The sequence below is a fragment of the Vigna angularis genome, chromosome 5 (genome assembly GCF_016808095.1).
Source record: "Vigna angularis cultivar LongXiaoDou No.4 chromosome 5, ASM1680809v1, whole genome shotgun sequence".
In the NCBI taxonomy this organism is placed as follows: domain Eukaryota; kingdom Viridiplantae; phylum Streptophyta; class Magnoliopsida; order Fabales; family Fabaceae; genus Vigna; species Vigna angularis.
In genome coordinates this window covers 40,422,322-40,437,951 of record NC_068974.1, presented here as the reverse complement: position 1 = coordinate 40,437,951, position 15,630 = coordinate 40,422,322, and the positions used below count along the sequence as shown (strand labels likewise).

At 32.7% G+C, this 15,630-nt stretch overlaps 3 protein-coding genes across 3 annotated transcripts; all 3 read left to right on the top strand.

Moving 5' to 3' along the window:
• The first annotated feature begins 3,162 nt into the window (after positions 1–3,162).
• On the top strand, positions 3,163–6,423 carry LOC108340560 (purple acid phosphatase). The gene is made up of 8 exons (XM_017578023.2): positions 3,163–3,647; positions 4,027–4,227; positions 4,369–4,480; positions 4,579–4,808; positions 4,969–5,107; positions 5,495–5,715; positions 5,821–5,942; positions 6,056–6,423. Exons 1-8 carry the CDS (start codon positions 3,480–3,482, stop codon positions 6,255–6,257), a joined length of 1,395 nt encoding a protein of 464 aa, XP_017433512.1. The 5' UTR covers positions 3,163–3,479; the 3' UTR covers positions 6,258–6,423.
• Positions 6,424–7,287: 864 nt separating this feature from the next.
• On the top strand, positions 7,288–10,611 carry LOC108340561 (purple acid phosphatase). Its single transcript, XM_017578024.2, has 8 exons — positions 7,288–7,788; positions 8,156–8,359; positions 8,501–8,612; positions 8,711–8,940; positions 9,101–9,239; positions 9,591–9,811; positions 10,017–10,138; positions 10,252–10,611. Exons 1-8 carry the CDS (start codon positions 7,621–7,623, stop codon positions 10,445–10,447), a joined length of 1,392 nt encoding a protein of 463 aa, XP_017433513.1. The 5' UTR covers positions 7,288–7,620; the 3' UTR covers positions 10,448–10,611.
• Positions 10,612–11,819: 1,208 nt separating this feature from the next.
• Positions 11,820–15,002, top strand: LOC108340258 (purple acid phosphatase). The gene is made up of 8 exons (XM_017577507.2): positions 11,820–12,327; positions 12,676–12,876; positions 13,018–13,129; positions 13,228–13,457; positions 13,614–13,752; positions 14,177–14,397; positions 14,503–14,624; positions 14,738–15,002. The coding sequence occupies exons 1-8, from the start codon at positions 12,160–12,162 to the stop codon at positions 14,937–14,939; spliced, it is 1,395 nt and encodes a 464-aa protein (XP_017432996.1). The 5' UTR covers positions 11,820–12,159; the 3' UTR covers positions 14,940–15,002.
• Positions 15,003–15,630: the final 628 nt, after the last annotated feature.

The window sequence follows — 15,630 nt, the reverse complement described above, 5'->3', positions numbered from 1 at the left end:
ATAAGAATAAAATGGTTATAAAAATGTAAATTTTGTATGTTTTAAAAGAAAAATAATAATGTGAAATAAATGTAAAACAATTATATATATAAAAAATATTTTTCTAATTTGATTAATTGTTGTTTCTAGAAGTAATTCAACCCAACGAAACCATGCTTGGGAACATGGCTAACTAAAAGATGCCTCTTTCAATAATTAACCTGAAACCCTCAATTGAAAAATGTGTTATGAATAAATAATGCAATAGTACCAACCACATGTGACAATTTTATATGCAACAACACACATGTACTAAAAATACGTGCACCGGGAAAGTGTATCATAAACTTGTTGATTTATAACTAAATATTTTTATTCAGAATAATTTTTATATATATTGAAATAAACAAAGTTTACCCTAAAATTGTTGAGTATAAAGTTATAAAATTATGTATATTATGGTTATTATTTTATAATTTATTAAATTACTATATATATATATATATAATTATAAAAATAATAGAATTAATAAACATATATATTTTCCTCTTTTCTCTGGATTACGTTATATTTATAAATCAGTTATCTATCTCCCTAGTCGTGTTATCTATTTTTGTTTATATTTTTCTAGGTGTTTTTGTTTTTTATCTAACGAATAATACAATATTAAGTGGGACATTTTTTATTATAAAAATTATTATTATTCTGCCTCTCCTCGATAATATAGTTGGAAGAAAACCTACCTCTCATTGTTTTTATTATTTTGCAGTTACCCTTGCATTATTATTTATCATGATACTTTTTTTAACGAGGTTTTATCTTACCTAACTCATAATTAGACTTTTTCTTCTTCTTAATTATCTTTTAATAACGATTCAATATACACCCGTGCCATTCTAATCCTATCTCACCTCACCCTTTTTATTTTATAATATTTTAGAGGATTTCCGTGAATGATTTGCTTTAGTATTTAACCCTTATTCAATTTTTATATAATAATAATATTTTTACGTAATATTTATTTTTTAATAAGAACGAAAATAAAACAAAATTTTCATAACATTTGTAGGTTAGGAATAAAATTGTCTCATGCATGTCATTCCTATTTGCAAAGAACTTGTGGATTGGCTTTATATACAAGAAAGACTAATCAACCACATATACCATATTCTTCTTTTCAAATGGAAAAAGTTCAAATTGTGTATGGGTTTGAAACATTATACATGTCATATCCTAGATTGCAGATTCGTGATTAATATCCAAATTACCATCTACAATTATTTTAAATTATCTAATTTATAAATACATTCCAAATTTTACAAACAATAATTCAAAAATATATTTTAAATTATACAATTTAAAAAATCATATAATTTAGAATATATTTTAAATTGAAAACTCATAAATGCATAAATGGAGAGGGAAAAAAACGAGAGCCCAGATTCCATAGGAACTTTTAGAGGGCCATCACAATCAACAACTCCTGCTGGGAAAGATTTAGAAATTTTTAACTTTGAAAAATAAACCCAACAATTAATAATTAATAATTTACTATAATATTTCTCGTATACCATTAAATAGGTTATTAATAAATCTAATAGCAAAATTAATAATTTAATTAAAAAATTTATCAACACATATTTAACTTACTAATATTAATTGTTAATACTCAACATATTATTTAAACAAACATGTTTAACTTTATAACTCACTATATAATATTCTTAACCACATTTTAAATTTCATACTAAAATTATTATTAAGTATGATTTGAATTAATAATCGTTTTCGACTTTATAACTTATTACTATATATAGTAACTTAAATCACCATTTCAAAACTTGTATTTAAAATTTAACCTTTGATATCATAAATATTTTTATTATTTTTACGTAAGCATAATTTGAAAATAAGTATTAATTATTTTTATTATTCATAATTATACTTTGGAACATTTTTAATATACTAAAAAGTTCAAATTAAATATTAACAACCATTCTTATAAACTCTTAACTCTCACTAAAATGTTTTACAATATTAATTAATTATTTCTATATCATTTTTCAAAACTATATTAAATATATTAATTATGTAAAAAAGTAAAACTAGCGATCAATATAACTTTATTAGAAAATGAAGAAAAAGATAAAAATCATATCGGAGTTCGGCTTCAGTCAGGTAGCACGCGCGATATAGGTAGTTTTTCAAGATTGGCTATTTATGTAAACAAATTCCAAAAGATTTATTGTGCAACCTTTATTTAGAAAAAAGGTCTATATATATATATATATAAATAGAAAAAAAAGTTTCTCATAATAGTATTCAATAAAATTTTAAAAAATATAATTTGACACACATAATTTTTTGACACCGCTATTTCTTATTTTTTATTTTCTTTTTTCTAAAAACTATAAAAATTCATTTTTTATAACTATTTTATTTTTATTTTTGTTAGATATATTAAATGAATGTAAATATATGAGATCCTACCGTTAGCTTAAAAAATATCATTTTTACATGTTCAAAGATTAGATAAAAATTTGTAGACGCTGCAGAAAAACTGTTTGATGAATTGAAATTTTTGGGTGACAGGGATGATTTGATATGGTGTGACCCTTTGTGTTTTCAGAGTGACATTGAAAAACACAACGAGTGAATCTAATCTAAAAACGACTAAAAAAAGATTCCGAGACAACGTTTGATGCCAAATATAGAACAGTGCATCATAGTGTTAGTGGGGTTGTCCGGTCCATTCGGGCAACTTCAATGGTGTAAACGCCATTTCCAAATCTATTCTCAAATCATATGCTGCAAAATACTTTTTGCATTTCAAAGTCAATTTTTTCAGCCATCATCGACACAATTGCATCAAAAATCTTGCAAACAATGTCCTTTTCACGTGTGAAGAAGAAGACAGAGAGATGGAGAGAGAGAAAAGAAACAGGAATAATCCTACGGGTTTTGATCCTAAGTCCATGGTGTTGCATCTTATAACAGGTCTAAAAGGATTGTGATTATCTTAATGAAGATTTGCTAAACAATATTATCATATATTTAACGATGATTAGCAGAATTAGCGAGAGAATCGACAGAAAAATATACTTGCATGATGTGACCTGATAGCAACACGGATCCATGAATATTATTATTATTATAAATATTTTACAGTAATTATTTTACCCGTCCTGCTATCAGCCACAGCCATAACTAAATCGAACACATTGGTTTGTTTTTTCGGTCCATGCCGTTATCGCAGACTCCGCGGTTTCTTGTGTTTTCTTTTTTGAAGAAAACTATGGACAACGTTGCAAGCTTCATGGTCCCGTTGTCGTGTTGACCTTTAATCTGGATATTCCTTGTTATATGCCATTCATAGCAATTAGTAAACCCTTGTTATTATTATTATTAACAAATTGATTGCATTGGATTGAAAGTGAAATAATAAATAGGCCACCCGAGTGTTGCGACCTGGATCAGTAGCATCAGAAGGTTTTAGCAAAATGGGTGTTGTGGAGGGTCTCTTAGCTTTAGCTTTGGTTATGAATGCGGTTGTGGTGTGTAATGGAGGCTCAAGCAGCCTCTTCACTAGGAAAATCGAGAAGACTGTGGATATGCCGCTTGACAGTGATGTTTTTTCCGTTCCTCCTGGTTATAATGCTCCTCAGCAAGTAAATACTCTAATCTTATCTTCTTCTGTACCTTCTCTGGTTTTCTTGTTTTTTGATTCTGTTTCTATGTAAGATAGGAAAGGATTTACTTACACTGGAGTTGAGAAAAAATGGTGAATGATTCTTTGCTTAGTTAATCAATTACTGTGTTGCTGTTGCTGCTTCATCCGCTACTCGAACTGTTTTTTGTGTTTTGGAATTGGAATTTCACTTTAAGAAAGTGAGTTGATATGATATTCCATAGAAATCTTTAGGATGCATATTTTGGAGATGAAATTCAAGTACTCTTTTGGATACTTTTTGCATTTTGTGACCCTTTGGGAGTTTTTTTTTTTGTTTTGTTTGAATTGAATCAATGATAATGGCTGCTATACATAAGGTTCATATAACGCAAGGTGACCTTGTGGGGAGGGGGATCATAGTGTCATGGGTGACGATGGATGAACCGGGGTCGAGTGCAGTGCGTTACTGGAGTGAGAACAGTGGGAAGAAGAAGATTGCAGAAGGAAAAATTGTTACTTATAGGTTCTTCAATTACTCATCTGGGTTTATTCATCACACCACCATCAGACATTTGGAGGTACTTCTCTTTTCCATTGTTTAAATGTTTTGTTGTTTGTTGTCCAGATGCAGAACAAGGAAGAGAAGCTTGTGAAAGAAAAGAAAAAGGGCATTTTGCTTTGTGAATAAATTGCTGATATGTGTGCTTGTTTCGTGGCAGTACAACACCAAATACTACTACGAAGTTGGACTTGGGAACACAACACGGCAGTTTTGGTTTGTTACTCCACCTGAAATTGGACCTGATGTACCATACACATTTGGTCTTATAGGTTAGTGTGTTTTATTAATTTGAGATAAAAAAGTGCTATATGTTTGTGTCTTAATAGACCAATATGTTTGTTGTAAACTGGTGTGGCATTATTTGTAGGGGATCTCGGTCAGAGTTTTGATTCAAATGCGACTCTTTCTCACTATGAATTGAGTCCAAGAAAAGGAGAAACTGTACTGTTTGTTGGAGACCTCTCTTATGCTGATAACTACCCGAATCATGATAATGTGAGGTGGGATACTTGGGGAAGGTTTGCAGAAAGAAGTGTTGCATATCAACCATGGATTTGGACTGCAGGGAACCATGAACTTGATTTTGCTCCAGAAATTGTAAGCTTCTCAGACCAATTCACTTTATCTGGTTTCAACTATCTGAAAAACTTCCTTTTGTTTTTCTCAACGAAAATTTTTAACTTTGGTGTAATGCATTTTCCCAGTCCAAATTTTGGTAAGATTAGAGATTTTAATATTGATGAACACTTTGTTGCAGGGTGAAACCGTACCTTTCAAGCCTTTCAGCCACCGTTACCATGTTCCTTACAAAGCATCTCAGAGCACTTCACCCTTCTGGTATTCTATCAAGAGAGCTTCAGCACACATCATCGTCTTGTCCTCATATTCAGCATATGGTAATACCCTCCAACGTCTTTTGCATCATACATACTTTTCTAAGATTTCAGATTAACTCAGTTTTGTTTGTAATAACTTCACTTAGGAATTAGCTATAATTTACAACAGAAAAATAAAATTATGCTAAATAATTTCGGCTCTTAAGCCTGTATCTATCTTTATGTATCCACTTAATGTGGAACGTTGTTGTTTATCTAAAACCATGATGTCGGTGTCCTTAAGTTCCTGACCAACGACACTTACGTTAATAATCTGTGTGTGTATGTCTATTCAAACATATAAAGTTAAGTTGCTTACTTCTGCCACTCTGTTCTTTTATTGGATTAAATGCACACCTACTTTGAAATTGGTAGCCCTTTTGTTATAATCATCTTCGTTATTCTCAGGCAAATATACGCCGCAATATAAATGGCTTGAACTGGAGCTACCGAAAGTTAACAGGACAGAGACTCCTTGGTTGATTGTTCTCATGCATTCACCTTGGTACAATAGCTACAATTATCACTACATGGAAGGAGAAACAATGAGAGTAATGTACGAAGCCTGGTTTGTGAAGTACAAGGTTGATGTCGTGTTTGCTGGTCATGTTCATGCCTACGAACGATCTGTAAGTGCTAGAATTTGACTTCATCTGAAATCTCTAATGCTTCTGAAATTCACTTCAATAATCTCTTTCGAATGGGTATATGATTAATGGGCTGCTATGTATCAGGAACGTGTTTCTAACATTGCATACAACGTCGTAAATGGCATTTGCACTCCTGTAAAAGATCAATCAGCTCCTGTTTATATCACCATTGGTGATGGAGGAAACCTTGAAGGATTAGCAACCAAGTAAGCTCATCGAACGTAACATGATCATTCTTGTCACATTTCTCCTTACTTTTATGTCATTAAGCTTGAACATGTATTTACAAAGTCTGATATGGACAACGTTTGAACTGCAGCATGACAGAACCACAACCAGAGTATTCTGCATACCGAGAAGCCAGCTTTGGACATGCCATGTTTTCCATAAAGAACCGAACTCATGCTCACTACAGCTGGAACCGAAATCAAGATGGTCTCGCTGTGGAGGCTGATTCCGTTTGGTTTTTCAACCGATACTGGCACCCAGTTGATGATTCCACCGTTCATGTTTCACATTGACGCACACTTCCACTGATTTTAGTATAACAATGTATAATTTTATATCAATAAATTCGTCATTCGACAGCTAATTTGTGCCAATACCACCAACATTGATTATCAATGTCTGTCAATCTCTGTCACAGTTGATAAATACAAATTTCGTGCTTCTTCTATTCTTATACAATCATCTAGGAAAGAGTGCTTCTCCTTGCACATCCTTACATTTCTCTTTACATTCCATATTCTAAAAGTAACTTTTTTCAGATTTCAAAATTAGGAAAATGTTTCTTGAACAACCATTTTTGACAACATTTAGACACGCGCACACATGTCAAAATCTGAGTGGTCTAGTTGGAAAAATTAAATGAAAATGGACCACTCAGATTTTGACACGTGTGCGCGTGTCTAAATGTTGTCAAAAATAGTTGTTCAAGTATCATTTTCCTCAAAATTAAGTTGAAACTTCAAAAAAAATCTTTCGATGGGTTTTGAAATTCGTAAAAAAAATAAACCTTTTCATTAGATTTCTAAATTAGTTGAAGAAAAAAAAAATGGGGTGTAGGATTTTTTTGAAATGCGGGAATAGTTTTAGAATTTTAAAAAAAATATGGAATGCAGAGAGAAAAGTGAGGAGTAAAATATTTATTCTTCTTCTAAAATATTTGTAGAACGCTGTTTTAGTACCTATAAAAAAATTGTTTGTAATTAGTCCCACTAATTTTCGAAGTTGTTACTAATTTAGGGAACGATAAATGTGTAGTTGCATGCACAATGTTTCTGCTCATGGACACAGGGACCGAACATTAGAAGCAAAAGAGTAAAAAGTCTTATGGTAGGGTTATAAGGTTCATTCGGTCAACTTCAATGGTGTGAACGCCATTCCCCAATCTATTCTCAACCATATGCTGCAACCTTTATCTTCAAAGTCAACTTTTTTTCAGTCAACGTCAACATTATTGCAAAAAAATCTAGCCAACAATTTCTTTTTATATGAGATGGAAGAGAAAGAGACAAAGAAAAAGGATGAACAGGTGTATGAGTGTGAGAGATAGAGAGAAAACCGAAAGAAATTATTACACATGCACGATGTGACCTGGAAGGAACACGGATCCTTGAACATTACTGCTATAGATATTTTATCATTATTACTGTTATCAGTCACTGCCTTAACTAAACCGCAAGAAAACCATGGACAACGTTTTCAAGCTTCATGGTCCCATTGTCACGTTGACCCTTAATCTGAATATTGTGCCAGTCATAACAATTAGCAAACTTTTATTATTATTATTGTAATTATTTCACCGATTTCATTGGATTGAAATAATAAATAGGCGATCGAGTGTTTGGACTTGGATCAGTAGCATAACGGGGTTTGAGCGAAATGGGTGTTTTGGAGGGTCTCTTAGTTTTAAATTTGGTTCTGAATGTTGTTGTGGTGTGTAATGGAGGCACAAGCAGCCTCTTCGTTAGGAAAACCGAGTTATCTAACGATATGCCATTTGACAGTGATGTATTTTCTGTTCCTCCTGGTTATAATGCTCCGCAGCAGGTACATACTCTACCCTTTCTTCTTTTGTACCTTATTGGGTTTCCCTTGTTTTGTAATTTTCTTTCTATGTTGATGTAAGATAGCAGAAAACTTACTCTGGAGTTGAGAAAAATTGTGAATGATTCTTTGCTTAGTTAATCAATTACTGTGCTGCTGCTTCATTCGCTACTTCAACTGTTTTTTGTGTTTTAGAATTGGAATTTCCCTTTAACAAAGTGAGTTGATATGATATTCAATAGAAATCTTTAGGATACATATTTTGGAGATGAAATTCCAATTCCCTTTTTGATACTTTTGCATTTTGTGACCCTTTAGGGGTTTTTTCTTTGTTTGAATTGAATCAATGACAATGGCTGCTATGCATAAGGTTCATATAACGCAAGGTGACTATGTGGGGAGGGGGATGATAGTGTCATGGGTGACGATGGATGAACCGGGGTCGAGTGCAGTGCGTTACTGGAGTGAGAACAGTGGGAAGAAGATGATTGCAGAAGGAAAAATTGTTACTTATAGGTTCTTAAATAATTACTCATCTGGGTTTATTCATCACACCACCATCAGACATTTGGAGGTACTTCTCTTTTCCATTATTTAAATGTTATGCTGTTTGTTGTCCAGATGGAGATCAAGGAAGAGAAGCTTGTGAGAGAAAAGAAAAAGGGCATTTTGGTTTGTGAATAAATTGCTGATATGTGTGCTTGTTTTGGGGCAGTACAACACCAAATACTACTACGAAGTTGGACTTGGCAACACAACACGGCAGTTTTGGTTTGTAACGCCACCTGAAATTGGCCCTGATGTTCCATACACATTTGGTCTTATAGGTTAGTGTTTTTTATTAATTTGAGATAAAAAAGTGCTATATGTTTGTGTCTTAATAGGCCAATATGTTTGTTGTAAACTGGTGTGGCATTATTTGTAGGGGATCTCGGTCAGAGTTTTGATTCAAATGTGACTCTTTCTCACTATGAATTGAGTCCAAAAAAGGGACAAACTGTACTGTTTCTTGGAGACCTCTCCTATGCGGATCAGTACCCGAATCATGATAATGCGAGGTGGGATACTTGGGGAAGGTTTACAGAAAGAAGTGTTGCGTATCAACCATGGATTTGGACTGCAGGGAACCATGAACTTGATTATTATCCGGATATAGTAAGCTTCACAAACGAATTGACTCTATTTTGTTTCAACTATCTGAAAAACTTCTCTTTGTGTTTTTCAACAATAAATCATAACTTTGGTGTGATGCATTTTCCCAGTCCAAATGTTGGTAAGAATAGAGTTTTTAACATAGATGAAAACTTTGTTGAAGGGTGTAACCGTACCTTTCAAGCCTTATTCCCATCGTTACCATGTTCCTTACAAAGCATCTCAGAGCACTTCACCCTTCTGGTATTCTATCAAGAGAGCTTCAGCGCACATCATTGTCTTGTCCTCATATTCAGCATATGGTAATTCCCTCCTACGTCTTTTGCATCATACATTAATTCTATGATTTCAGATTAACTGGGTTCTGTTTGTAATAATTTCACTTAACAATTAGCTATAATTTACGACTGAAAGATGAAATTATGCAAAAATCATTTCAGCTCTTAGATCTGTATCTATCTATATGAATGTATCAACTTCATGTGGAATGTTATTGTCTATCTACAAGCATGATGTCGGTTTCGTTAAGTTCTTGACCAACAACACTTAATCTGCGTGTCTGTTTCGTTTTGGATTCAATGCTCACCTTAACTGTGATGCCAATACTTTGAAAGTGGTAGCGCTTTTGTTATAATAATCATCGTTATTCTCAGGCAAATATACGCCACAGTATAGATGGCTTGAACAGGAGCTTCCGAAAGTTAACAGGACAGAGACTCCTTGGTTGATTGTTCTCATGCATGCACCTTGGTACAATAGCTACAATTATCACTACATGGAAGGAGAAACAATGAGAGTAATGTTCGAAACCTGGTTTGTGGAGTACAAGGTTGATGTTGTGTTTGCTGGTCATGTTCATGCCTATGAACGATCTGTAAGTGCTAGAACTTGACTTCATTTGAAATTTCTAATTCTTCTGAAAGCCACCAATATCAATCATGTACCATCAGGCTTACAAGCTTGAAAACATATTCTGTTCGTAAAATTTAAGAAGGAAAACAACAACAAAAGTATTGCACAAATGCATTTTAATAATCTCTTTGGAATGAGTATATGATTGATGGGCTGCTATGTATCAGGAACGTGTTTCTAACATTGCATACAACGTTGTAAATGGCATTTGCACTCCTGTAAAAGATCAATCAGCTCCTGTATATATCACCGTTGGTGATGGAGGAAACCTTGAAGGCTTAGCAACCAAGTAAGCTCATTGAACGTAACATGATGATTCTTGTCAGATTTCTCCTTACTTTTATGTCATTAAGCTTGAACATGTATTTACTAAGTCTGATATGAACAACATTTGAACTGCAGCATGACAGAACCACAACCTGAGTATTCTGCATACAGAGAATCCAGCTTTGGACATGCCATATTTTCCATAAAGAACCGAACGCATGCTCATTACAGCTGGAACCGAAATCATGATGGAATTGCTGTGGAGGCTGATTCCGTTTGGTTTTTCAATCGATACTGGCACCCAGTTGATGATTCCACTGTTCATGAGTGACATTAACGCGCACTTTCACTTTCATCAGTCGGCAACTATTTGCTGCCAATACCACCAACATTGATCTTCAATGTCTCTGAAATAGTTACAGTTGACAATTGCAAATTGCGTTCTTCTCTTCTGAAATTGCATGGAATAAAGTCCGAGTGAATTTTGAAAAATAATTTTGCAATTTAAATGTTAAAATTATGTTACAAATTGTATAATTTATAATTTTTTTACTTTAATTTCTTTATTTTGAATTAAACAATTAAAAAATTAATGGATAACAAAAAAAGTTAAAATTTGTTTTCAGAGCAAAAGATAAAATTATGTTTCAGATTGCATAAGAACACATCTTTTTGAAATATAAATTAGATAATGGTGTGCCTATTTCATTACCATATAATAGAAGAAGGGTACTATTGGCAGTTTGAATTTCATGGGTTGCCTATGGAAGTTATAGTGAAAATATTTTATATAATTTCAATTAATGATTTGTGAATAATAAATACAATAATTAAGTATTTATTAAGGTGATAATTATTTTTTAAAGAATTATTCAAAAATTTAATAATTCATATTTTTTATAAAAAATATTATTTCCTATTTTTATTCATATTATTATCATAAAGATATTTTGGATGGAGGAAAAATGATAAGAGAGTGAATGAAAATAAATAATAAAGTTAGATTGATGTAAAAAAAAAATACAAATGCTGTATAAATAATCAATAATAAGCTCTTTTATCTTTTTTGTTTGAATTCCTTGATTATTTTTCAGCCTTTTCATTCCTTATAAGTATACATTTTTATATGATTGGACGTACACATAATTCCATGCTGTAATAAAAGTAATAAACTCTTACTACGACGACAGATATTAATCTATATCCTACTACAATATTAAATTTGGACTAAAATAACTACAAATCTCTTCCAAGTGGCAGAATATTGAGGTAAAGATCTAAAATTTTAAAAACCATTTTGAAAATTTTCTTTTAACAGACAACAACTAAATTATCTAATAAAAAGAGAAGAAGAAGCACGTGACAAAGTAAATGCAATAAGTACGAAAGAAGGAAATCTATAATATATATTTAAAGGATCTAGTCAAAAGTAATTATAAAATATGTAAGTCATTTTTAATCATTCACGTTGTTTAATTTATATGTTTCCAATTTAATTTCAAATTTAGATTTATTTAGTAAATTAAAAATAAATTAAACTAAACAATAAATTATCGGGGATAATCTTCGAAGTCACGTGAACATTATTTTAAGGACAACATTTTGCCACCTAATGAGAATAAAATATTACTAAATTAAGGATGAATGTGTAATTGCATGCACCATATTACTGCTCATGAATGCGCCAACAAGACCAGCTTCCTCACACAGAGTAATTCACTTGAAACAAACACAGAAATCTGATGAACAATTTCTTTTTCATGGAAGATGGAAGAGAAAGAGAAAGAGAAAAAGAAAAAGGATGAAGAAGTTTGGGTGTGAGAGATAGAGAGAACCGAAAGAAATATACATGCAAGAAAACTATGGACAAGTTCCAAGCTTTATGGGCCCATTGTCACGTTGACCCTCAATCGGAATATTCCTTGCTATATGCCATTCACAACCACCCTTCTTGTTATTATTATTGTTTCGTTGATTGCAAAGGATTGAAATAATAAATAGGCCATCGAGGGTTGGGACTTGGATCGGTAGGATTCGAGCAAAATGGGTGTTGTGGAGGTTCTCTTAGCTTTAACTTTGGTTCTGAATGTGGTTGTGGTGTGTAATGGAGGCTCAAGCAGCTTCTTCGTTAGGAAAACCGAGAAATCTGTGGATATGTCACTTGACAGTGATGTATTTTCTGTTCCTCCTGGTTATAATGCTCCACAGCAGGTACATGCTTATCTGGGTTTCCCTTTTTTTCTAATTTGGTTAAATATTATGTTGGTGTAAGATAGGAGAGGACATACTCTAGAGTTGAGGAAAACGGTGAATGATTCTTTGCTTAGTTGATCAATTACTGTGCTGCCGCTTCATCCGTTACTTGAACTGTTTTTTGTGTTTTAGAATTGGAATTTCACTATAACAAAGCGAGTTGATATGATATTCCATAGAATTCTTTAGGATACATATTTTGGAGATGAAATTCAAATTCTCTTTTCGATACTTTTCCATTTTGTGACCCTTTAGGAGTTTTCTTTTGTTTGAATTGAATCAATGAAAATGGCTGCTATGCATAAGGTTCATATAACGCAAGGAGACCTTGTGGGGAGGGGGATGATAGTGTCATGGGTGACGATGGATGAACCGGGGTCGAGTGCAGTGCGTTACTGGAGTGAGAACAGTGGGGAGAAGAAGATTGCAGAAGGAAAAATTGTTACTTATAGGTTCTTCAATTACTCATCTGGGTTTATTCACCACACCACCATCGGAGATTTAGAGGTACTTCTCCTTTCCATTTTTTAAATGTTATGTTGTTTGTTGTCCAGATGCAGAACAAGGAAGAGAAGCTTGTGAGAGAAAAGAAAAAGGGCATTTTGGTTTGTGAATAAATTGCTGATATGTGTGCTTGTTTTGTGGCAGTACAACACCAAATACTACTACGAAGTTGGACTAGGGAACACAACACGGCAGTTTTGGTTTGTAACTCCACCTGAAATTGGACCTGATGTACCATACACATTTGGTCTTATAGGTTAGTGTGTTTTATTAATTTGAGATAAAAAAGTGCTATATGTTTGTGTCTTAATAGGCCAATATGTTTGTTGTAAACTGGTGTGACATTATTTGTAGGGGATCTTGGTCAGAGTTTTGATTCAAATGTGACTCTTTCTCACTATGAGTTGAGTCCAAGAAAAGGAGAAACTGTACTGTTTGTTGGAGACCTCTCTTATGCTGATAACTACCCGAATCATGATAATGTGAGGTGGGATACTTGGGGAAGGTTTACAGAAAGAAGTGTTGCATATCAACCTTGGATTTGGACTGCAGGGAACCATGAAATTGATTTTGCTCCAGATATTGTAAGCTTCTCAAACCAATTCACTTTATCTGGTTTCAACCATCTGAAAAACTTGTGTGTTTTTCAACATTAAATCAAAACTTTGGTGTAATGCATTTTCCCAGTCCAAATGTTGGTAAGAATAGAGTTTTTAACATAGATGAACACTTTTTTGCAGGGTGAAACCGTACCTTTCAAGCCTTATTCCCATCGTTACCATGTTCCTTACAAAGCATCTCAGAGCACTTCACCCTTCTGGTATTCTATCAAGAGAGCCTCAGCACACATAATTGTCTTGTCCTCATATTCATCATATGGTAATTCCCTCCTATGTGTTTTTCATTATACATAATTTTGTAGACAACACTGCTTAATTCTAGATGTCAGATTAACTCAGTTCTGTTTGTAATAACTTCACTTAGGAATTAGCTATAATTTACAACAGAGAAATAAAATAATGCTAAATAATTTCGGCACTTAGGCCTGTATCTATCTATATGTATGTATCAACTTAATGTGGAACGTTGTTGTTTATCTAAAAGCATGATGTCGGTGTCCTTAAGTTCCTGACCAACGACACTTACCTTAATAATCTGTGTGTGTGTCTATTCAAACATATAAAGTTAAGTTGCTTACTTCTGCCACTCTGTTCTTTGATTGGATTAAATGCACACCTAATCTATGATGCCACTACTTTGAAATTGGTAGCCCTTTTGTTATAATAATCATCGTTACTCTCAGGCAAATATACGCCGCAATATAAATGGCTTGAACAGGAGCTACCGAAAGTTAACAGGACAGAGACTCCTTGGTTGATTGTTCTCATGCATTCACCTTGGTACAATAGCTACAATTATCACTACATGGAAGGAGAAACAATGAGAGTAATGTACGAAGCCTGGTTTGTGAAGTACAAGGTTGATGTCGTGTTTGCTGGTCATGTTCATGCCTACGAACGATCTGTAAGTGCTAGAATTTGACTTCATCTGAAATTTCTAATGCTTCTGAAATTCACTTCAATAATCTCTTTCGAATGGGTATATGATTAATGGGCTGCTATGTATCAGGAACGTGTTTCTAACATTGCATACAACGTCGTAAATGGCATTTGCACTCCTGTAAAAGATCAATCAGCTCCTGTTTATATCACCATTGGTGATGGAGGAAACCTTGAAGGATTAGCAACCAAGTAAGCTCATCGAACGTAACATGATGATTCTTGTCACATTTCTCCTTACTTTTATGTCATTAAGCTTGAACATGTATTTACAAAGTCTGATATGAACAACGTTTGAACTGCAGCATGACAGAACCACAACCAGAGTATTCTGCATACCGAGAAGCCAGCTTTGGACATGCCATGTTTTCCATAAAGAACCGAACTCATGCTCACTACAGCTGGAACCGAAATCAAGATGGAATTGCTGTAGAGGCTGATTCCGTTTGGTTTTTCAACCGATACTGGCACCCAATTGATGATTCCGTCGCTCATGTTTCACATTAACGCTGATCTTAGTACAACAATGCATAATTTGATATCAATATTTTAGAAAATTTTATAATATAATTTGAAATACATCTTTTATTTTATATTATGAAAAATATAGCCTAGGATATAACTTTTCGTATTTAGGAAATCAGAATGTGAAATGTAAAAGTTTTATTTCAGATTAAATACATTTATATTTCAAATTATACAATTTATAATTTACTTTTTACTTTATATTCTAAAATAAAAAATACATTTAAAATTATATATTTCTGAATTTAAATATTTATGAGGTTACAATTTGAAATTATGGAGATGTGAGTTTATTCATTCTGTGTGTAAAGTTGGCTATCAACAATTTTAATCACATAACTATATTTTTTAAAAACGTATTATGTATAAAGTTAAGTATATAAAGTGTTTGAGTATTATCTACATAACTTTATTAGATATTTGGTTGTTGTATATAAAATGTTTAAGTATTTACTGTCTACTGGTGTAGAAAATAGAGATTTTTCTTTTATATATATTTTATTGGATGCTTAGATTATAAAAAGTTATTAGTTTTAAAGTTTTTTCCATTATTTAATAGTTGAAGAAATGCCTTGTACTTTTTTTGTTTGGGTGAATTTTGACTTATTTCAATTACATTTACATATTCAACCCTATGAAGTATATTACATTTTTTTGTCATGAACATCTCCAA